General features: G+C 49.0%; 2 protein-coding genes across 2 annotated transcripts in view; one reads left to right on the top strand and one right to left on the bottom strand.

The window, feature by feature from the left end:
* The first annotated feature begins 8479 nt into the window (after positions 1 to 8479).
* KBTBD13 (kelch repeat and BTB domain containing 13) lies at positions 8480 to 10162 on the top strand. Its single transcript, XM_074964826.1, has one exon. It carries the CDS (start codon positions 8679 to 8681, stop codon positions 10038 to 10040), a length of 1362 nt encoding a protein of 453 aa, XP_074820927.1. The 5' UTR covers positions 8480 to 8678; the 3' UTR covers positions 10041 to 10162.
* Positions 10163 to 11957: 1795 nt separating this feature from the next.
* Positions 11958 to 14252, bottom strand: part of UBAP1L (ubiquitin associated protein 1 like) — a 29901-nt gene continuing 27606 nt past the window's right edge. Inside the window, exon 8 of the mRNA XM_074966564.1 lies at positions 11958 to 12184. Within this exon, the coding sequence (XP_074822665.1) occupies positions 12154 to 12184 (31 nt within the window). The 3' untranslated portion in view covers positions 11958 to 12153. The remainder of the gene's footprint in view (positions 12185 to 14252) is intronic.

Here is a 14252-nt window from a genome sequence, read left to right as displayed (position 1 = left end):
CATCTTTGATAGAGGCTACTACCACCTCCAGAGATAGTAGGATCCTTCCATTTGTCAGACCTCTAGTTCCTCCTGCTTAGCCTCACTTTCCTTCTGTTGCTGATGTTGGAAATAAGGGGCATGTTTTCACAATTGAGGATAATTAGCCACTGGAACGGATTCACCAGGAATGTGGGAAATTCTCCATCATTTGGGGTCTTAAACCAAGACTGGCCATCTTCCTCAAAGGCATGTTCTTGTTCAGCTACGGGTCTGTTGAACTTGGCACAGGAATTTCTCAGTGAAATTCTCTGGCCTGTGCTATGCAGGAAGTCAGGCTAGATTATCGGGACAGTTCCCCTTCTGGCCTTAAATCTATTAATAAGATGGACCTTGCTTCATCATAAGCCTCTTTGGTGAACTGAAGTGAACTCAGAACAATGTTTTTTGCTGCTAAGAAGCAAACATTTGCTCTGCTGCCTGTGTGGACATTCCAAGCTGGAGTAATATGAGAAACTGCTGCTGCTTAGATTTGACTTCTTTTTTGGAGGGAGGGATTTTTTTTTTCTTTGAAGGGAAGGTTGAAGGACACCAGCCCAGGAAGCCATCTTCAGATGAATCCCTTTGTTCTCTTCCCAGCAGTTCTACTTAGATAAAGACTCCATTGTGCTGTTGTGCAGCAGAGCCAATAAGCCCAGATGCCCCATAAGTCATTGATTTAACTACCATCAACCGTTAACAGATTAAAACATGCAAGCCAGCCAGCCCAGTTTGGAACGTCCAGCCACCTCCACATCGACATTTACCTTGGGGTGTCTTCAGCTTGATTGAAACTGACACCCCCTGCTCCTTCCATCCGCTCTTATTCCTGACCTGCTGCTTAAGGTCAGTCTCCCCTAGTTATTGCTTCTGGCCAGGCACCAGGTTTTCCTTTCAAAGGAATGGTCCAAATAATCTTGGCCACAGAAAAGCACTTTCCTCGCTCTCCCATGTAATATATCTATGTAAATCATCACTGCTCAGCCTGGCTGGAGCTCAGTAGCCGTCTAGCTGCAGGAACAGGTGCACACAATCAACAGCGTCTCATTTAGACCATGGGCCCGAAAGGCAATGAACCGCATATAGCAAAACAAAAACCACCCCTCCCCCACCTGCACTTAGCACACCTAAGACTCCCAAACCAGCTGATAAGCATGATTTAACTCCCACAGCTACCCTCTATGACAGGTAAGTCATTTTAGCTAGCTGCTTTGAAGTCAAGGAAACTGATTTACACCTGCTTACAACAGGTCTGAATTTGACCTGGGAAACCAGATTCTGAACTGCACCTCTCAGCCCATAATAGGGGGTAAAGGTAGTTCCAAGCCACCTTTGCGTTCCACCCACCCCCCAGTTCTGGGAGCCTGCTCGGACTCCAGTATAAGTTAGAGCAACCCTGGGGTCTGCTTTAACTTATAGCAGCTTCCTATTGCTCAGCATAGCTGGAACGCAGAGCACAACAGAAACACCCCTGGCCATCTGTGACACACGCCTGCACCCATCCCAGCATGCCTGTGTGATGGAGGCTGTGCAGGGGAGTGGCAGAGAATCCTCATGCCAGCTTTGCACCAGCTGAGGAAGGTCCCTGCTCTGGGGTTATTACCTGGGGGCCGTCTCTGCCACTTGTCTTTTATGCGAATTAAGGCGACTCGGGAGTTTAAGTGGCTCGCCCAAGGTGACAGTGGCAGAACTGGGGTTAGTACCCAGGAGTCCTAACTTCCCGTTCTGTCTCTCTCTCATCAGATCAGACAGCTCCCCAGCACGGCTGTAGTATTTATCCAGGTGGCAGCATTGTATTCCAGAGTAAAACACTATAGACCATTGGAAGCGTTCATCCTGAAGCCTCTTCCCTGTTTTGTACACTGCTCCAGGGTGCGGAGGGACACACACGACCTTTCCTCTGGTCTGTTTCAGTTTGAGATTTTTTTATAGCCATGATTTTAGAAGTGTAGCAGGAAGCCTTTGGCAGCTGCCCCTTTTCCAGCTGTTAACCGGTCTGATGGATCCCTTTTATGCCTTTTGCCATGGCAACCTGAACAAGACATAAAAGCTGTTTGAGGAGAAAACAAAACCGCTGTTATTTTTAATGCACCAGCTCTCTTCTGGCAAGGATCCAGTGGGTTCTGAGCATAAGAAACTAATACCATGTTACTCAGAGGCACCCAACTGCACATGTGGGGCTCTGCAGAGCATCCAGGAATGGCCAGATCACGTGCACTAAGTGGGGCAGAGCTGACTTTTCTACCCTCTCCTCTGCCCCATGTTTTGGGGACCAGAAAATAGAACATCCTGGTTTTACATCTTTACAGATGTTGCTAATCCCCAGTGGGTCTGGGGCTGCACCTGCAGCAAGCTGTCTCATGGTAGGAGATTAACCGCCGGCTCCCATCCAGGAGTTTGACAATCACATTCTCCAGACCCCCTTCCCACCCAATGGAGGGGCTGTGTCTTTGAGGGTGCATTGGGGGAGGGTGCAAGAGAATGAGGCTGCTCATCCCCTCTTTATGCCATTAGAGGAAATTTTTCAGTGCTTGTTAAAGGTACTGGCTTAGGTCATGACTGATTGGTAGACAGACATCCCAGCCCCCTGACAATCTAGGCCCATCCCCGGCCTCAGGAGGCTGTCAAGGTTCCTCCCCCGACTCTGAACTCTAGGGTACAGATGTGGGGACCTGCATGAAAAACCTCCTAAGCTTATCTTTACCAGCTTAGGTCAAAACTTCCCCAAGGTACAAAATATTCCACCCTTTGTCCTTGGATTGGCCGCTACCACCACCAAACAAATACTGGTTACTGGGGAAGAGCTGTTTGGACATGTCTTTCCCCCCAAAATACTTCCCAAAACCTTGCACCCCACTTTCTGGACAAGGTTTGGTAAAAAGCCTCACCAATTTGCCTAGGTGACTACAGACCCAGACCCTTGGATCCTAAGAACAATGAACAATCCTCCCAACACTTGCACCCCCCCTTTCCTGGGAAATGTTGGATAAAAAGCCTCATCAATTTGCATAGGTGACCATAGACCCAAACCCTTGGATCTGAGAACAATGAAAAAGCATTCAGTTTTCTTTCAAGAAGACTTTTAATAAAAATAGAAGTAATTAGAAATAAGAAATCCCCCCTGTAAAATCAGGATGGTAGATACCTTACAGGGTGATTAGATTCAAAACACAGAGAACCCCTCTAGGCAAAACCTTAAGTTACAAAAAAGATACACAGACAGAAATAGTTATTCTATTCAGCACAATTCTTTTCTCAGCCATTTAAAGAAATCATAATCTAACACGTACCTAGCTAGATTACTTACTAAAAGTTCTAAGACTCCATTCCTGGTCTAACCCCGGCAAAGACAGAATGTAGACAGACACACAGACCCTTTGTTTCTCTCCCTCCTCCCAGCTTTTGAAAGTATCTTGTCTCCTCATTGGTCATTTTGGTCAGGTGCCAGCAAGGTTACCTTTAGCTTCTTAACCCTTTACAGGTGAGAGGAGATTTCCTCTGGCCAGGAGGGATTTTAAAGGGGTTTACCCTTCCCTTTATATTTATGACAGAGGCCAATAGACACAACCATTGCAGACTGCCCACTCACTGAGAGCTTTTTGGATACAGATATTTTCTCTTGCTGTAGGGGCAGCATCCCTATGCTAACCGTGAAGCATGGGTTTCAAATGGCCTCCGTTTAATAGCACACTAGATGGACTAGGGCATTCTATGGTCATTACAATGGTTAAGGAATGAGTCATCTGACCAACAGTGAACTGTGTGTTCTCACTTTGAACAGAGTGGTCAGCAACCGATCTTGGAGACCAAGAGACACAGGGAAAGGGAGGCACTGGACAGCAATGATATAAAGCTTTGCCAATGAACCAATAACTCACAATACGTTGCACCTGCGCAGCTCCTTTCAACCCAGGGGATCTCAAAGCATTTTCAAAGGGTCGGTTAACTATTACCATCTGCATTTCACCAATGGGGAAACTGAGGCACAGAGCATTGAGGTGAGCAATTTGCTCAAATCCACGTGGTGAAACAGCGGTGGCGCCCAGAACCAAACCTGAATTTCCGGAGTCCATGTCCCCTGCCCTGACAACTGCCTCCACAGACCGTTGGCCACTTTTCTCTCCGGCAACTTGCATATATGCTGCTTCCTTAGGCCCGGCAGATTTGAGGTGCAAGCAGCAACTACAATGCTGCCAAGCGTGACACCCACACATCTGGCGGCCCTGTCATACATTCTCACCGCACAGCTGGCTCCTGACGTGTCCTGCGGGAACGGGATCAGGTTGCATTTGCTCCTCCCAGCTATCAGGGGTCCAGCAGCAATTGCTGTGGAGACAGCCTTCCTACCTCTCCTCTCCCAGCTCCTGGTGGGGATCTGAGCAGGCCGTAGCAGCAACAAAAGCAGGAGGTGCAGGCAAAGGCGACAGGTACAGCTGGTCAGAGTAACTTAGATGGAGCCACATTCCAGTGCCGCTGAAATCCAAATGCTTTGTGAAGACGGGTCGATTCTGCCGCAATTTCACTCTGGAAGAAAAACCAGAAAAAAAACGTTCTGTCAGTGTTAAAATGTTTTGAAATGATTTTTTCCACTTAAAATATTTTTGCTTTGCATTCTGCACAAGGACATAAGACCTGCCCTGCTGGGACAGACCAACAGTCCATCTAGCCCAGCGTCACCTCTCTGACAGCAGCCAGCCCCAGAGCTTCGGGAGGGGGTGCGTGTGTGTGGAATGGGGCAATCTGGGCGAGATCCATCCCGGCTTCTGGCAGCCTATTGTAAAGTACAATACCAAACAGAAGACAAGCGAAATGAAACGTTTTGTGTCATCAGAACACAAGTTTGGGGAAATTTTGCTTTGCGGAGAATTTAGCCAAGTTCCATTTTAGTTCTGCTTCAGAAGGAAGCCAAGTCTCAAAACCCTTCGCAAAACGGAGCTTCTGTTCTCTGCACGGCGGTGATGAGGGGCTCAACATGGCCCAGCCCCAGCTCCCCAAGGACACCCCAGCAACCAGCCCCCTAGCGCCCACCAGACACACCCTTCCCCCGTCTCGCCTAGCAGCCATTCCACTCCAGCAGCTTCACCATCCTTGACACACTTCAGCACCCAGCTGACCCCCACCTGCCAAGTTCTGCGCAGTTCCATGCCCTACCCCCGCCACTCCGTGGGGCAGAGCGTGTTGACCAGAAACATACGGCTCCATGCAAATTCTTTGCACATAGGCAAATGATTCCATTAAATAACCTGCATAAAATGCCACCTGCGGAGCTGCACAGAACTTGCCAGCTTTGCAGCCAAGCATGACTCAGAGCTGGCCTGAACTCAGGTGAACTGGGGGAGGGAACTGCAAATAAATTCTCGTCCTTTTTTGGAGGCAGAAGGCTGAAGGTACCTGACTGAGCAATGCCAGCTCCAAGTCCAGGTGCTGACAACAAGGGGCTGTTGTTCAGGAGCAAGGCTGAAGAACAAGAACAAAGTGGGGGTGGGAAGGTTAGAAAAACGGTACGGTAGCCTCAGCAAAGTACCACCACGCCAGCGGGTCTGGGTCAGGAACGGCTCCGACGGGCTCAGCAGAGCAACGATCCCCTGGGCGCTAATTGCCTGTGGTGATTTTCCTCTTCTCGCTCTTCCGCGCGACAGCCACAGCCTTGGTCTTTTCCCAAATTCTATTTTTGTCTCTCTCCCCTGCAGGCAGCACGAGGCCTTTTCAGGCTTATGGGCTTGACCTCTGGCTATCCCCCGGGGTCTACAACCCCGTGCCCCCACTGCAGGCTGACGCTCACCAAGAGAGGGAGGGGGCAAAACTAGAGGCCCTGAAAGCAGCAGGCAGGAAGGCTCTGCCAGGAAGGCTCTGCTGAAACTGGAACAGCTCAGCTAATGCTGTTCCTAACTGGCCTGTTGGGGGAGCTGTAGAGCAGTGCCTCCCAACGCATACCGGCCCCTCTGAATGGGAGGTAAATACACTGGGCTCCCGCTTCCTTCCTTAGTCTGTGCTAGCTTGAGGTGCCACTTGGACACATGTTGTCCAACCGCAGAGTGTGTGCTCTGCTCCAAATCCCCTCTCTGGAACTGTGAGCCTGGATCGACCCAGTTCCCCATAGGCTGGAGCTGGATGGAAGGCAGCAGAGCCCAGTAGGTCGAGTGGAGACAGAGGAGCGGGGGAGTTACCCTTGCAGACCGGAAAGCAGTGTTGCAGAGGGATGCTGACTGCACCCTACCTACCTACCAGCGTGTTAGGAGCACTCAGTCCCCATCTGTGCCCAGGCAAAGCTGGGATTCAAACCTCTACCTTCTTCTTAGCGCTTCCGCTCACTGAGTCGGCAAATTGGGGTTTGTTTTAGCTTCTGCTTTGCTATACTGTGATCGGCACAGATGTGGATAAAACCACTAATAAGTAGGGGCAGTCATTTAAGGTTAACCTCCATTGATTTCAAAGCTCCCCCTCCAAAATGTAAATCACCTAAATTAGGGACAAATTTGATTGCTAATTCCACCTCCTTGATACTCCTGGGAGACAAAAATAGAAACGCCCCCCAGGGAGCTTTGCAGGGATGACTGCAACCATGGCCAGGCACATAGATGTGAAATCTTCCTCCTGTATCTGTCCAAGCCGCTGAATGAAGCAGCTAGCTGGACTATGCCTTGAAGGAGGCACTGAGGTTGTACAGTGGATGCAGTCCAGCTGTCAATCCAACAGCTACTGTAATAGCAAAAATGAATGGTGTGTTTTTTCACCAACGGAGCCCACTTCCGTGGAACTTTCAAACCCCAAGGCCGACTGTTCACCGCGCAGACCCCACGCTACTTTTGCATCGTCTCTCCCAATATGCAAAAATAAAACAAAAACCTGTAATAAACCATCCCTACTGCTTGTCAAACGCCCTTTGGTGTGTGTGGCCTGCGGTGCTGGCAGACGCACCGTCCCATAATTCGGGCTTAAAGACTCAGGGATTTACGGAAGTAGTTATCTCATTGAAGCCATAAAACTTACTTTTATGAGGGGGGGGAAGTACACTCTTTCCAGCAATACAAAAAGCCACAGCTGTGGGATGAAAGGGGATGAATGAACAGCAGGATTAGAATATCTATGGTCGTTTCTGCACTGGGGTCCGGCTCTCCCCCCGGGGAGATCGCGTCAGACAGTCTGTATGCACCCAGTAGAGAAGCCGCCTTTGGAATTCCTAGAACTGGGCTTCTCAGACATTCTCCTCCTGCGGACCATATCTTAATAGAGAGATTTTCTTAAGGACACCTCCTCACCAATTCACAATTGTGCGGATTGCCTCCCCGCCAGTTTGCAGTCACATAACATTCTTGTGGCAACTCCAGCAATCGCTGACCTGAAAAAGGTCACATTAGGGAAGTATTGAATGTATTTTTAGCTACTTTTAAGGCATTTTAACGTCTGGAAATTAGGAAGACGAGCCGGTACTATGTGACTAGCCAGCTCGCCAAGGATCACCAGCAGTTGTTCTGTGGACCACAGTTTGGGAGCCTCTCCTAAGACAGTGGGGTCAAACACTTAACACCTGTGTGCCTCAGTTTCCCTGGTAGAGCACCTCGCTCCCCCAAAGAGGTAAGCTCAGTCTGTGAGCCCCAATTCTGCTCCCTGATACAGTGGTTTAATTCTGGAGTAAAAACGCTGACCAACTGCACTCCCAAGAGCAGAATCTGGCCTTCTGTAAAGCACTTAGAGATCCTCACAGCAAAGTCCAAAGTATGATTATTACAAGCATCTCACAGTATAACTATTTCTAGTTCAGTAGCATCTATGGGCCTTTAGGAGCCCACAGGGAAACCTGGCAAAGACCCCAGGCAAGATTTTCAGAAGTGACTTGTGATTCTGGGATGCCTTCAAGGGGCCTGGTGTTTAGAAAGCACTAAGCAGCCAGCCTCCTAAAACCAGGGCTCTTTGTGGCCTCAAGCGGGGCACACAAAAATTGAGACACCAAAAAATCACTGGTTTCAGAGTAGCAGCCGTGTTAGTCTGTATTCGCAAAAAGAAAAGGAGTACTTGTGGCACCTTAGAGACTAACCAATTTCTTTGAGCATAAGCTTTCGTGAACTACAGCTCACTTCATCGGATGCATTCACTAGTTACTTTTGGAAACCTTCACCACCATCTTCCCTAGGTAACCTTCTGCCTTGGGAGATCACCTCACGTCATCCCCTGAGGGGATTTCATGAGTTACAGCTGGGATGAATTGGATCCGTCCAGTACGATTAAGTTCCACCTTTATTTGATGACCTCCCCTTCCCGCACCGATAGGCAGCTAAGCGCTGCCAGTCCCTGGAGTGACTACTCTGTGTTTCGTTGGAAGCAGTGCTGCTGGTATCAGCTGGTAAGAGAGCTCCATGGATGCCAATGACAGGCTCTGCTTATGGCTTTCATTGCTGGCAGCTCCGATCACATGGGCCGCAGCTATCTTTAGCTGGAGGTATTTATATTACAAGTTAGCAGCGTCTTAGCTACTGGGGAGGCTCAGAAAGCTAGCAAACAACCACAGAAGAGATAGGAACAGTGCTCTGCTTGGGAAGCGGCCGACATACTGAGAAAGGCTTTGGGTTCCATTGTGTCCTTGTCCATGCATTGAGACACCATCACCACCTGCTTCCCTGGTTCAGGTCCCCGGCATTAGAAGGCTGACTCCGGATCAGACCATGCAGACGTTCCTGCGGGGAAGAGTGCGCATCAAAGTGGAGGAGGAGTTTTTCGCCACGGACAAGGCTTTGCTGGTGGAACACAGTGAGTACTTCCGCGCGCTCTTCCAGTCTGGCATGAAGGAGAGCACGCAAGATGAAATCCAGATCCAAGACTTGAGTGCCGTGGGATTTCTCCTCATGCTCCGGGTCCTGGCAGGGGAGAGACCCGTGCTGACCTGTGAGGAGAATCTCAAGGCGGTTGAATGTGCAGCTTTTCTTCAGGTGAAGACGATGACCAAGTATCTGATTAATTCCATCAATTCCGATAACTGCATTGTCCTTTATCAAGCTGCTGCCATGTTCGGCCTGCAGGACCTTTTCCACAGTGCTGCCCTGTACATTAGAGATGGCTATTCTGATTTAGAGGAGTACTTAGACTGCCTTTCCGCTGACCTGCTGGATTACGTGGACTCCCTTCTGCCCAGCACATTTGTCGCAGTGGGAGCCCATACGCCAACCTTTGAGTTTCTACAGGACCTTTCGAGAACCATCTGCTACCTTGATGAGGACGACAACACGTGGAAGACGCTCTCCTGCTTGCCGCTGACGGCCAGCACGTTCCTGGCCGGCATGGCAACGCTGGATAATAAGATCTACATAGTGGGCGGAGTCCGCGGAGCAAGCAAACAAATCGTGGACATCAGCTTTTGCTATGACGTAGATGCTAACAGCTGGAGCGAGTTTCCCAGTCCTCAGCAGCTCCGGTATGACCTTACACTGACAGGTCATGAAGGTTATCTTTACGCCATAGGAGGAGAATTTGAGAAGACCTTGCTAAAGTCTGTGGAGAAATACAATGTGTCCTCCAACACCTGGACTTTTGTTGCCGATCTGCCCCAGCCAACAGCAGGTGCGCCCTGCGCCCAGGCCATGGGGCGGATATTTGTCTGCTTGTGGAAGCCACTAGATACCACGATCATTTATGAGTATGAGATCCAGAAAGACGAATGGCTTCCCATCTCAGCCTTAAAGAGACCTCAGAGCTACGGCCATTGCATGGTGGCCCACAGAGATAATCTCTACATCATGCGGAATGGGCCCTCAGACGACTTCCTACGGTGTGTGATAGACTGCTTCAACCTCACCAGCCTGCAGTGGACAGCTTTACCGGGGCAACTCGTGAACAGCAAAGGAGCTCTCTTCACTGCCGTGATCAGGGGGGATACGGTTTATACAGTCAACAGGATGCTAACCCTCCTCTACTCCATAGAAGAGACGGCATGGAGGTTCAAAAAGGAGAAGGCTGGCTTCCCAAGGAGCGGGTCCCTACAGACCTTCCTTCTCAGGTTCCCAAGGAGAGACCACAGCATTGCCACCTAGTCAGTCCCTGCCACAAGGGGGCGCTCTAGGATACAGGAGCCAGTGAAAGCTATTTAAAAATGGATCCTCAGCTTTCTCCTTTTCTTTCCAAGCCTCCAGCTGCTCAGTAGAATTCCATGTATAACAGGAGGCTGCAGCATCACTCAGGTCCCGATCTACTGAGTGCTTCTAGCTCCTCCTATGTTCGCCCTTCCAAGCAGCAGGAGCCAGCATGAGGAGCTGCAGTTCTGCTGCCAAGCCTGCTGATTGCCCTCTGCTCGTGGTTACAAAGCATTGAGCGCTCTGTAATGCTCACCCTTTATTTAACCCGAGGTTGTCCTAATGTGTCTGGAGTTTGTAGAGCCCTTTAGACCTCCAGATGAAAGACATTTCAGAAATGCAAAATAGACAGTGTGGCCTAAGGGACAGAACACCAGACCGGAACTTGGGTGACCTGGGTTGGATTCTCAGCTCTGCCACTGGCCTTCTGGATAACCTTGGACAAGTCACTTCCCCTCCGTGTGCCTCAGTCTCCCCATCTTTAAAATGGGAATAATGATATTGCCCTCCTCTGTAAAACACATTGAGATCCATGGAGCTGGGTATAGTTTGTATTGACCGAATTCGTCAAATGTTTATAAAACCATTTATTCTAGGTACTGATGGGAAAAGATCAATCATCTTGTAGAATTAAAGGGAAGAGGTTTTTTTTAAATGTAGGCACGTGTTTAAAAAGGGTCATTGTTTCATGGAAATTAAATGAAATAACTTGTAACGCTGTTTATAAGTCAGGTTTTTATACTGCCAGGGAAATGCTTTTCCGGCTGCCAAACATGTACTTAGGAGTGTATTCCCTGCATTGCTCTTGAGATATCAAAGGAATATATCCATGGTCCTGTTTCCAATTTAAAGCGATAGCATGGACTGGAACCAGGTACCTGGAAAGTCTCTGAAGGACAGTGTGTAGAGGGGGGTGGGGAAGTTATACCGGTGGGATGAAGGGAAGAAAAATTATGCTGTTCTGAATTGATTCCAATAGGATTCCAAGTGAGACAATCCAGTAACTGTTAGAGGTGGACTGACAGCAGGTGGTGTCTGGCACATTTAGGTTGAGAGTTGGCTGGGCAGAATCTGAGCACTAAAGCTTGGCTTCCGATCTGACATTCCCCGCATCTTATGAGCCATTAGTGTAGGACTATGGCTCAAAGTGGTAGAAATCTCCCAAGACCAGCTGATCTCGTAGCATTTCGGGCTGCTTCCAGCGTGGATTCTGAACCAAAACCAGGGGGTCAGGGATTGGGTCTGGAGGATTCCGATTCTGCAGATTGCAAATGGGGGGTCGGGTTCAAGATCCTGTTTCGGTGCATCTCTGGTAAGAACATTTGTAGGGTGAGCCTTGAACTGGAATCATCCGGATCCAAACCCCTGCCTCATGATTTTGGTACCAGATGCGGAGCTGGAACTGTTCTATAGCATTTCTGTTTAATACTTAGGGCCTTCCTCACTCATATTAGCCTGCCCTTCATGTGCTTAACAGCATCGTCCCCAGAAAGAGCCCTCAGGAAAGGTTTACCTCTGGGAACGACAATGCAGCATCAGTCAATGCCGACTAGCTGATCATGTGACACCTTTCGGAATGGTGTTGCTGGGAGAGATATTAAAACTGTGGGTCAAATATCTCCCTGGTGTAACATTATTGATTTAGTATCAGAGGGGTAGTCGTGTTAGTCTGTAGCCACAAAAACAACAAGGAGTCTGGTGGCACCTTAAAGACTAAGAGATTTATTTGGGCACAAGCTTTCATGGGTAAAAACTCCACTTGTTCAGATGCATGGAGTGACTTAGGTGAGTTACAGTAAGGATGAATCTGGCCCAGTCTGCAGCCCTGGGAATGTGGGACACTTGTGGGTGCTGGGTTCAATATTTCCTTCTCATCCCGCAGTGCTTTACATCCTGCTCATTAACGCTCCCTGCTCTCGTTGGGAAGACTGCTAGCGACACAGGGCAGATTCCTAAGCCAGCCTGTCATCCCCTGGGCCAGCAGAGGAGACTGGAAGTGCCGCAGTGACCCCTCCAGCCACTTTGGGGGCAGGGTTTATCTGCTCTTGAGAAGGCCACATCCAGCCCCTCCTTGTCAGGGACACTGGTCACTGAGGTACCCGTCCCTATGGGCAGATAGAGAATACTGCTGTTACAACAGAGGAGCCTGAACCAAATCTCTCAAAACTGAGTATCCCTGGACTTGGGAGTGCTCAGAATCTGAACCCAGGTCCCAATCCACATTTTGCAAGTAGCCCCCTCTTTATAATGGGCTAAACCAGAACGCCAGATCCAAACATTCATGAACTGTGGGGTATTCGAGTTGGCAGTTCCGAGGTGGAAACCTCACTAGGTATTAATCATCAAACCTCTTTCTGACTGGTGTATGTAGCAGATGGACTCTTTGTGTTGGGCTATAAACAAGGTGGACTATGAAAGGTTAATTGGAACCATGAAAAACCCTTGTCCCTGGAATGAGAACATATGGCCACTCTCATTTGTGACTTACGCCAGGTTTTCAAACCAGATCTCTGGCCCAAAGGACTAACCCCCTCCACACCCTTGTATGCCAGTCAGCTCTTTCAGGCAGGCAGGATCTCATTTTCAGTTGTCCTCCTCCTCCATTTCCAGTAAGTGAACATTACAATAGCTGCCTGCATTCAGTTCAGTACTCGCGCACCCAGCAGCACATAGCCACAAGCTCAGTAAGAACATGATACAGGTGGACAGGCTCCCAGGCTACACTGGGAGCTGTATCTTGGGGTGGATCAGTTTCACAGCAACAGCGGATTCTGCAGTGGAAGTACAGGCAAGTCAAGAGCTGTGTGTCCCGGTAGAAATCCTGAAGTGGCCCATACAACTTCACAATAATGGGTGTGTTAGTGTAAAGTACAGGGATCAAAACACAGCTCCCCATTCCACCCTCACTACAAATCAATGGGGTTATATGGAAGGAACTGAGAGCTGCATTTGGCCCACACTACTGGACCAGAATAGGAATGATGGGTCCAGTCCTCAGCTGATGTAAACTGGCATAGCTCCTTTGTAGTCAATGGTGCTATGCTGATTTACACCAGCTGAGGATCTAGTCCTGAAGCACCTTTATAATGGTCAGGGCATCTGGGTGCTACTTTTGTTATAATTAAACTGGCCTTGTATTGCACACTGGCCTTTACTGGGCACAAGTACTTACCCTGGGGGGAGTCCACTGACTTGAAAGAAGTTTCTTCAGCCTTACCCCAGTGTTGCAGAGAAGGATCAGGCTCCCTGGGCCCAATTCTTCTTTCACTGCACCTGTGTAACTGTGTGAGGTATAAATGGCCCCGCTGCCTCTCCTGACATTATGGAGCAAGAGTGTGTTTTTTCCCATTTTTCGGTTTTCCAGTCTAACGCCAACATTGCTCTCATAGGCAGCCTTTTCTCTACAAGGTAGCCACTTGAGCGGTTCAAGCATGGTTTGACCACGCTTCAAATCAGAGAAGAGTTTTTAGCCACCCAGGATTTTACACAGTTGGGTATTGCCAGCCTGCAAATGGAGCTAAAATGGGGGGAAACTACTATGAGGAGCAATATGTAATCCCCATAGTATACGCGTGAAGCTGCCTTCCTGACAGCATTGTTGAGGTGTCTTGCTGCTTGTGAAGTCCCAGGCACAGATGACTTTATTTCCTGTCTTGTTTTCTCCTGCCTGGCTTGTCATTGCTCATTATTTTATATCCATCACAACAGAATTCTATCACCTTTCCCAATGCGGGAGCTATGTATCCCCACACAGAAAGGCACAGCTCACGGGACAGGCTTTCGATTTGGAAGCTTGGCAGTTTCAGCAGCTTTTAGTTCAGCCCCAAAATGAAAGCGTTAGCTCTTGAACCACATCAAGGTGTCTCCCATGCATCAACAGATTCATTGTCTCTCGTCACAAGTCATTACAGGCTTTGCTCTTGCAGTTCAACAGCACTTTGGCTAATGGACCAGAGAGAATAGCATGGAGGAGATGAGTCCATCTATCTGAAGAGGGGCAGCAGAGACTAGCTAAACTGCTGACCCTTTCCCCTGTCACGGAAATACTGATGCTTCCCTGGATGAAACAAGATGTGTAGGTTCAGGATCAAAGACACGGTGCAATGTGGCTGACAGAGCCTGAATTATGACCAGAAGAGATGCACATTTACCTACTGCTCACTCTGTGACAAT

Source organism: Natator depressus, chromosome 10 (genome assembly GCF_965152275.1).
Source record: "Natator depressus isolate rNatDep1 chromosome 10, rNatDep2.hap1, whole genome shotgun sequence".
NCBI classification, from domain to species: Eukaryota; Metazoa; Chordata; order Testudines; family Cheloniidae; genus Natator; species Natator depressus.
This window is presented reverse-complemented; position numbering and strand designations above follow the sequence as displayed.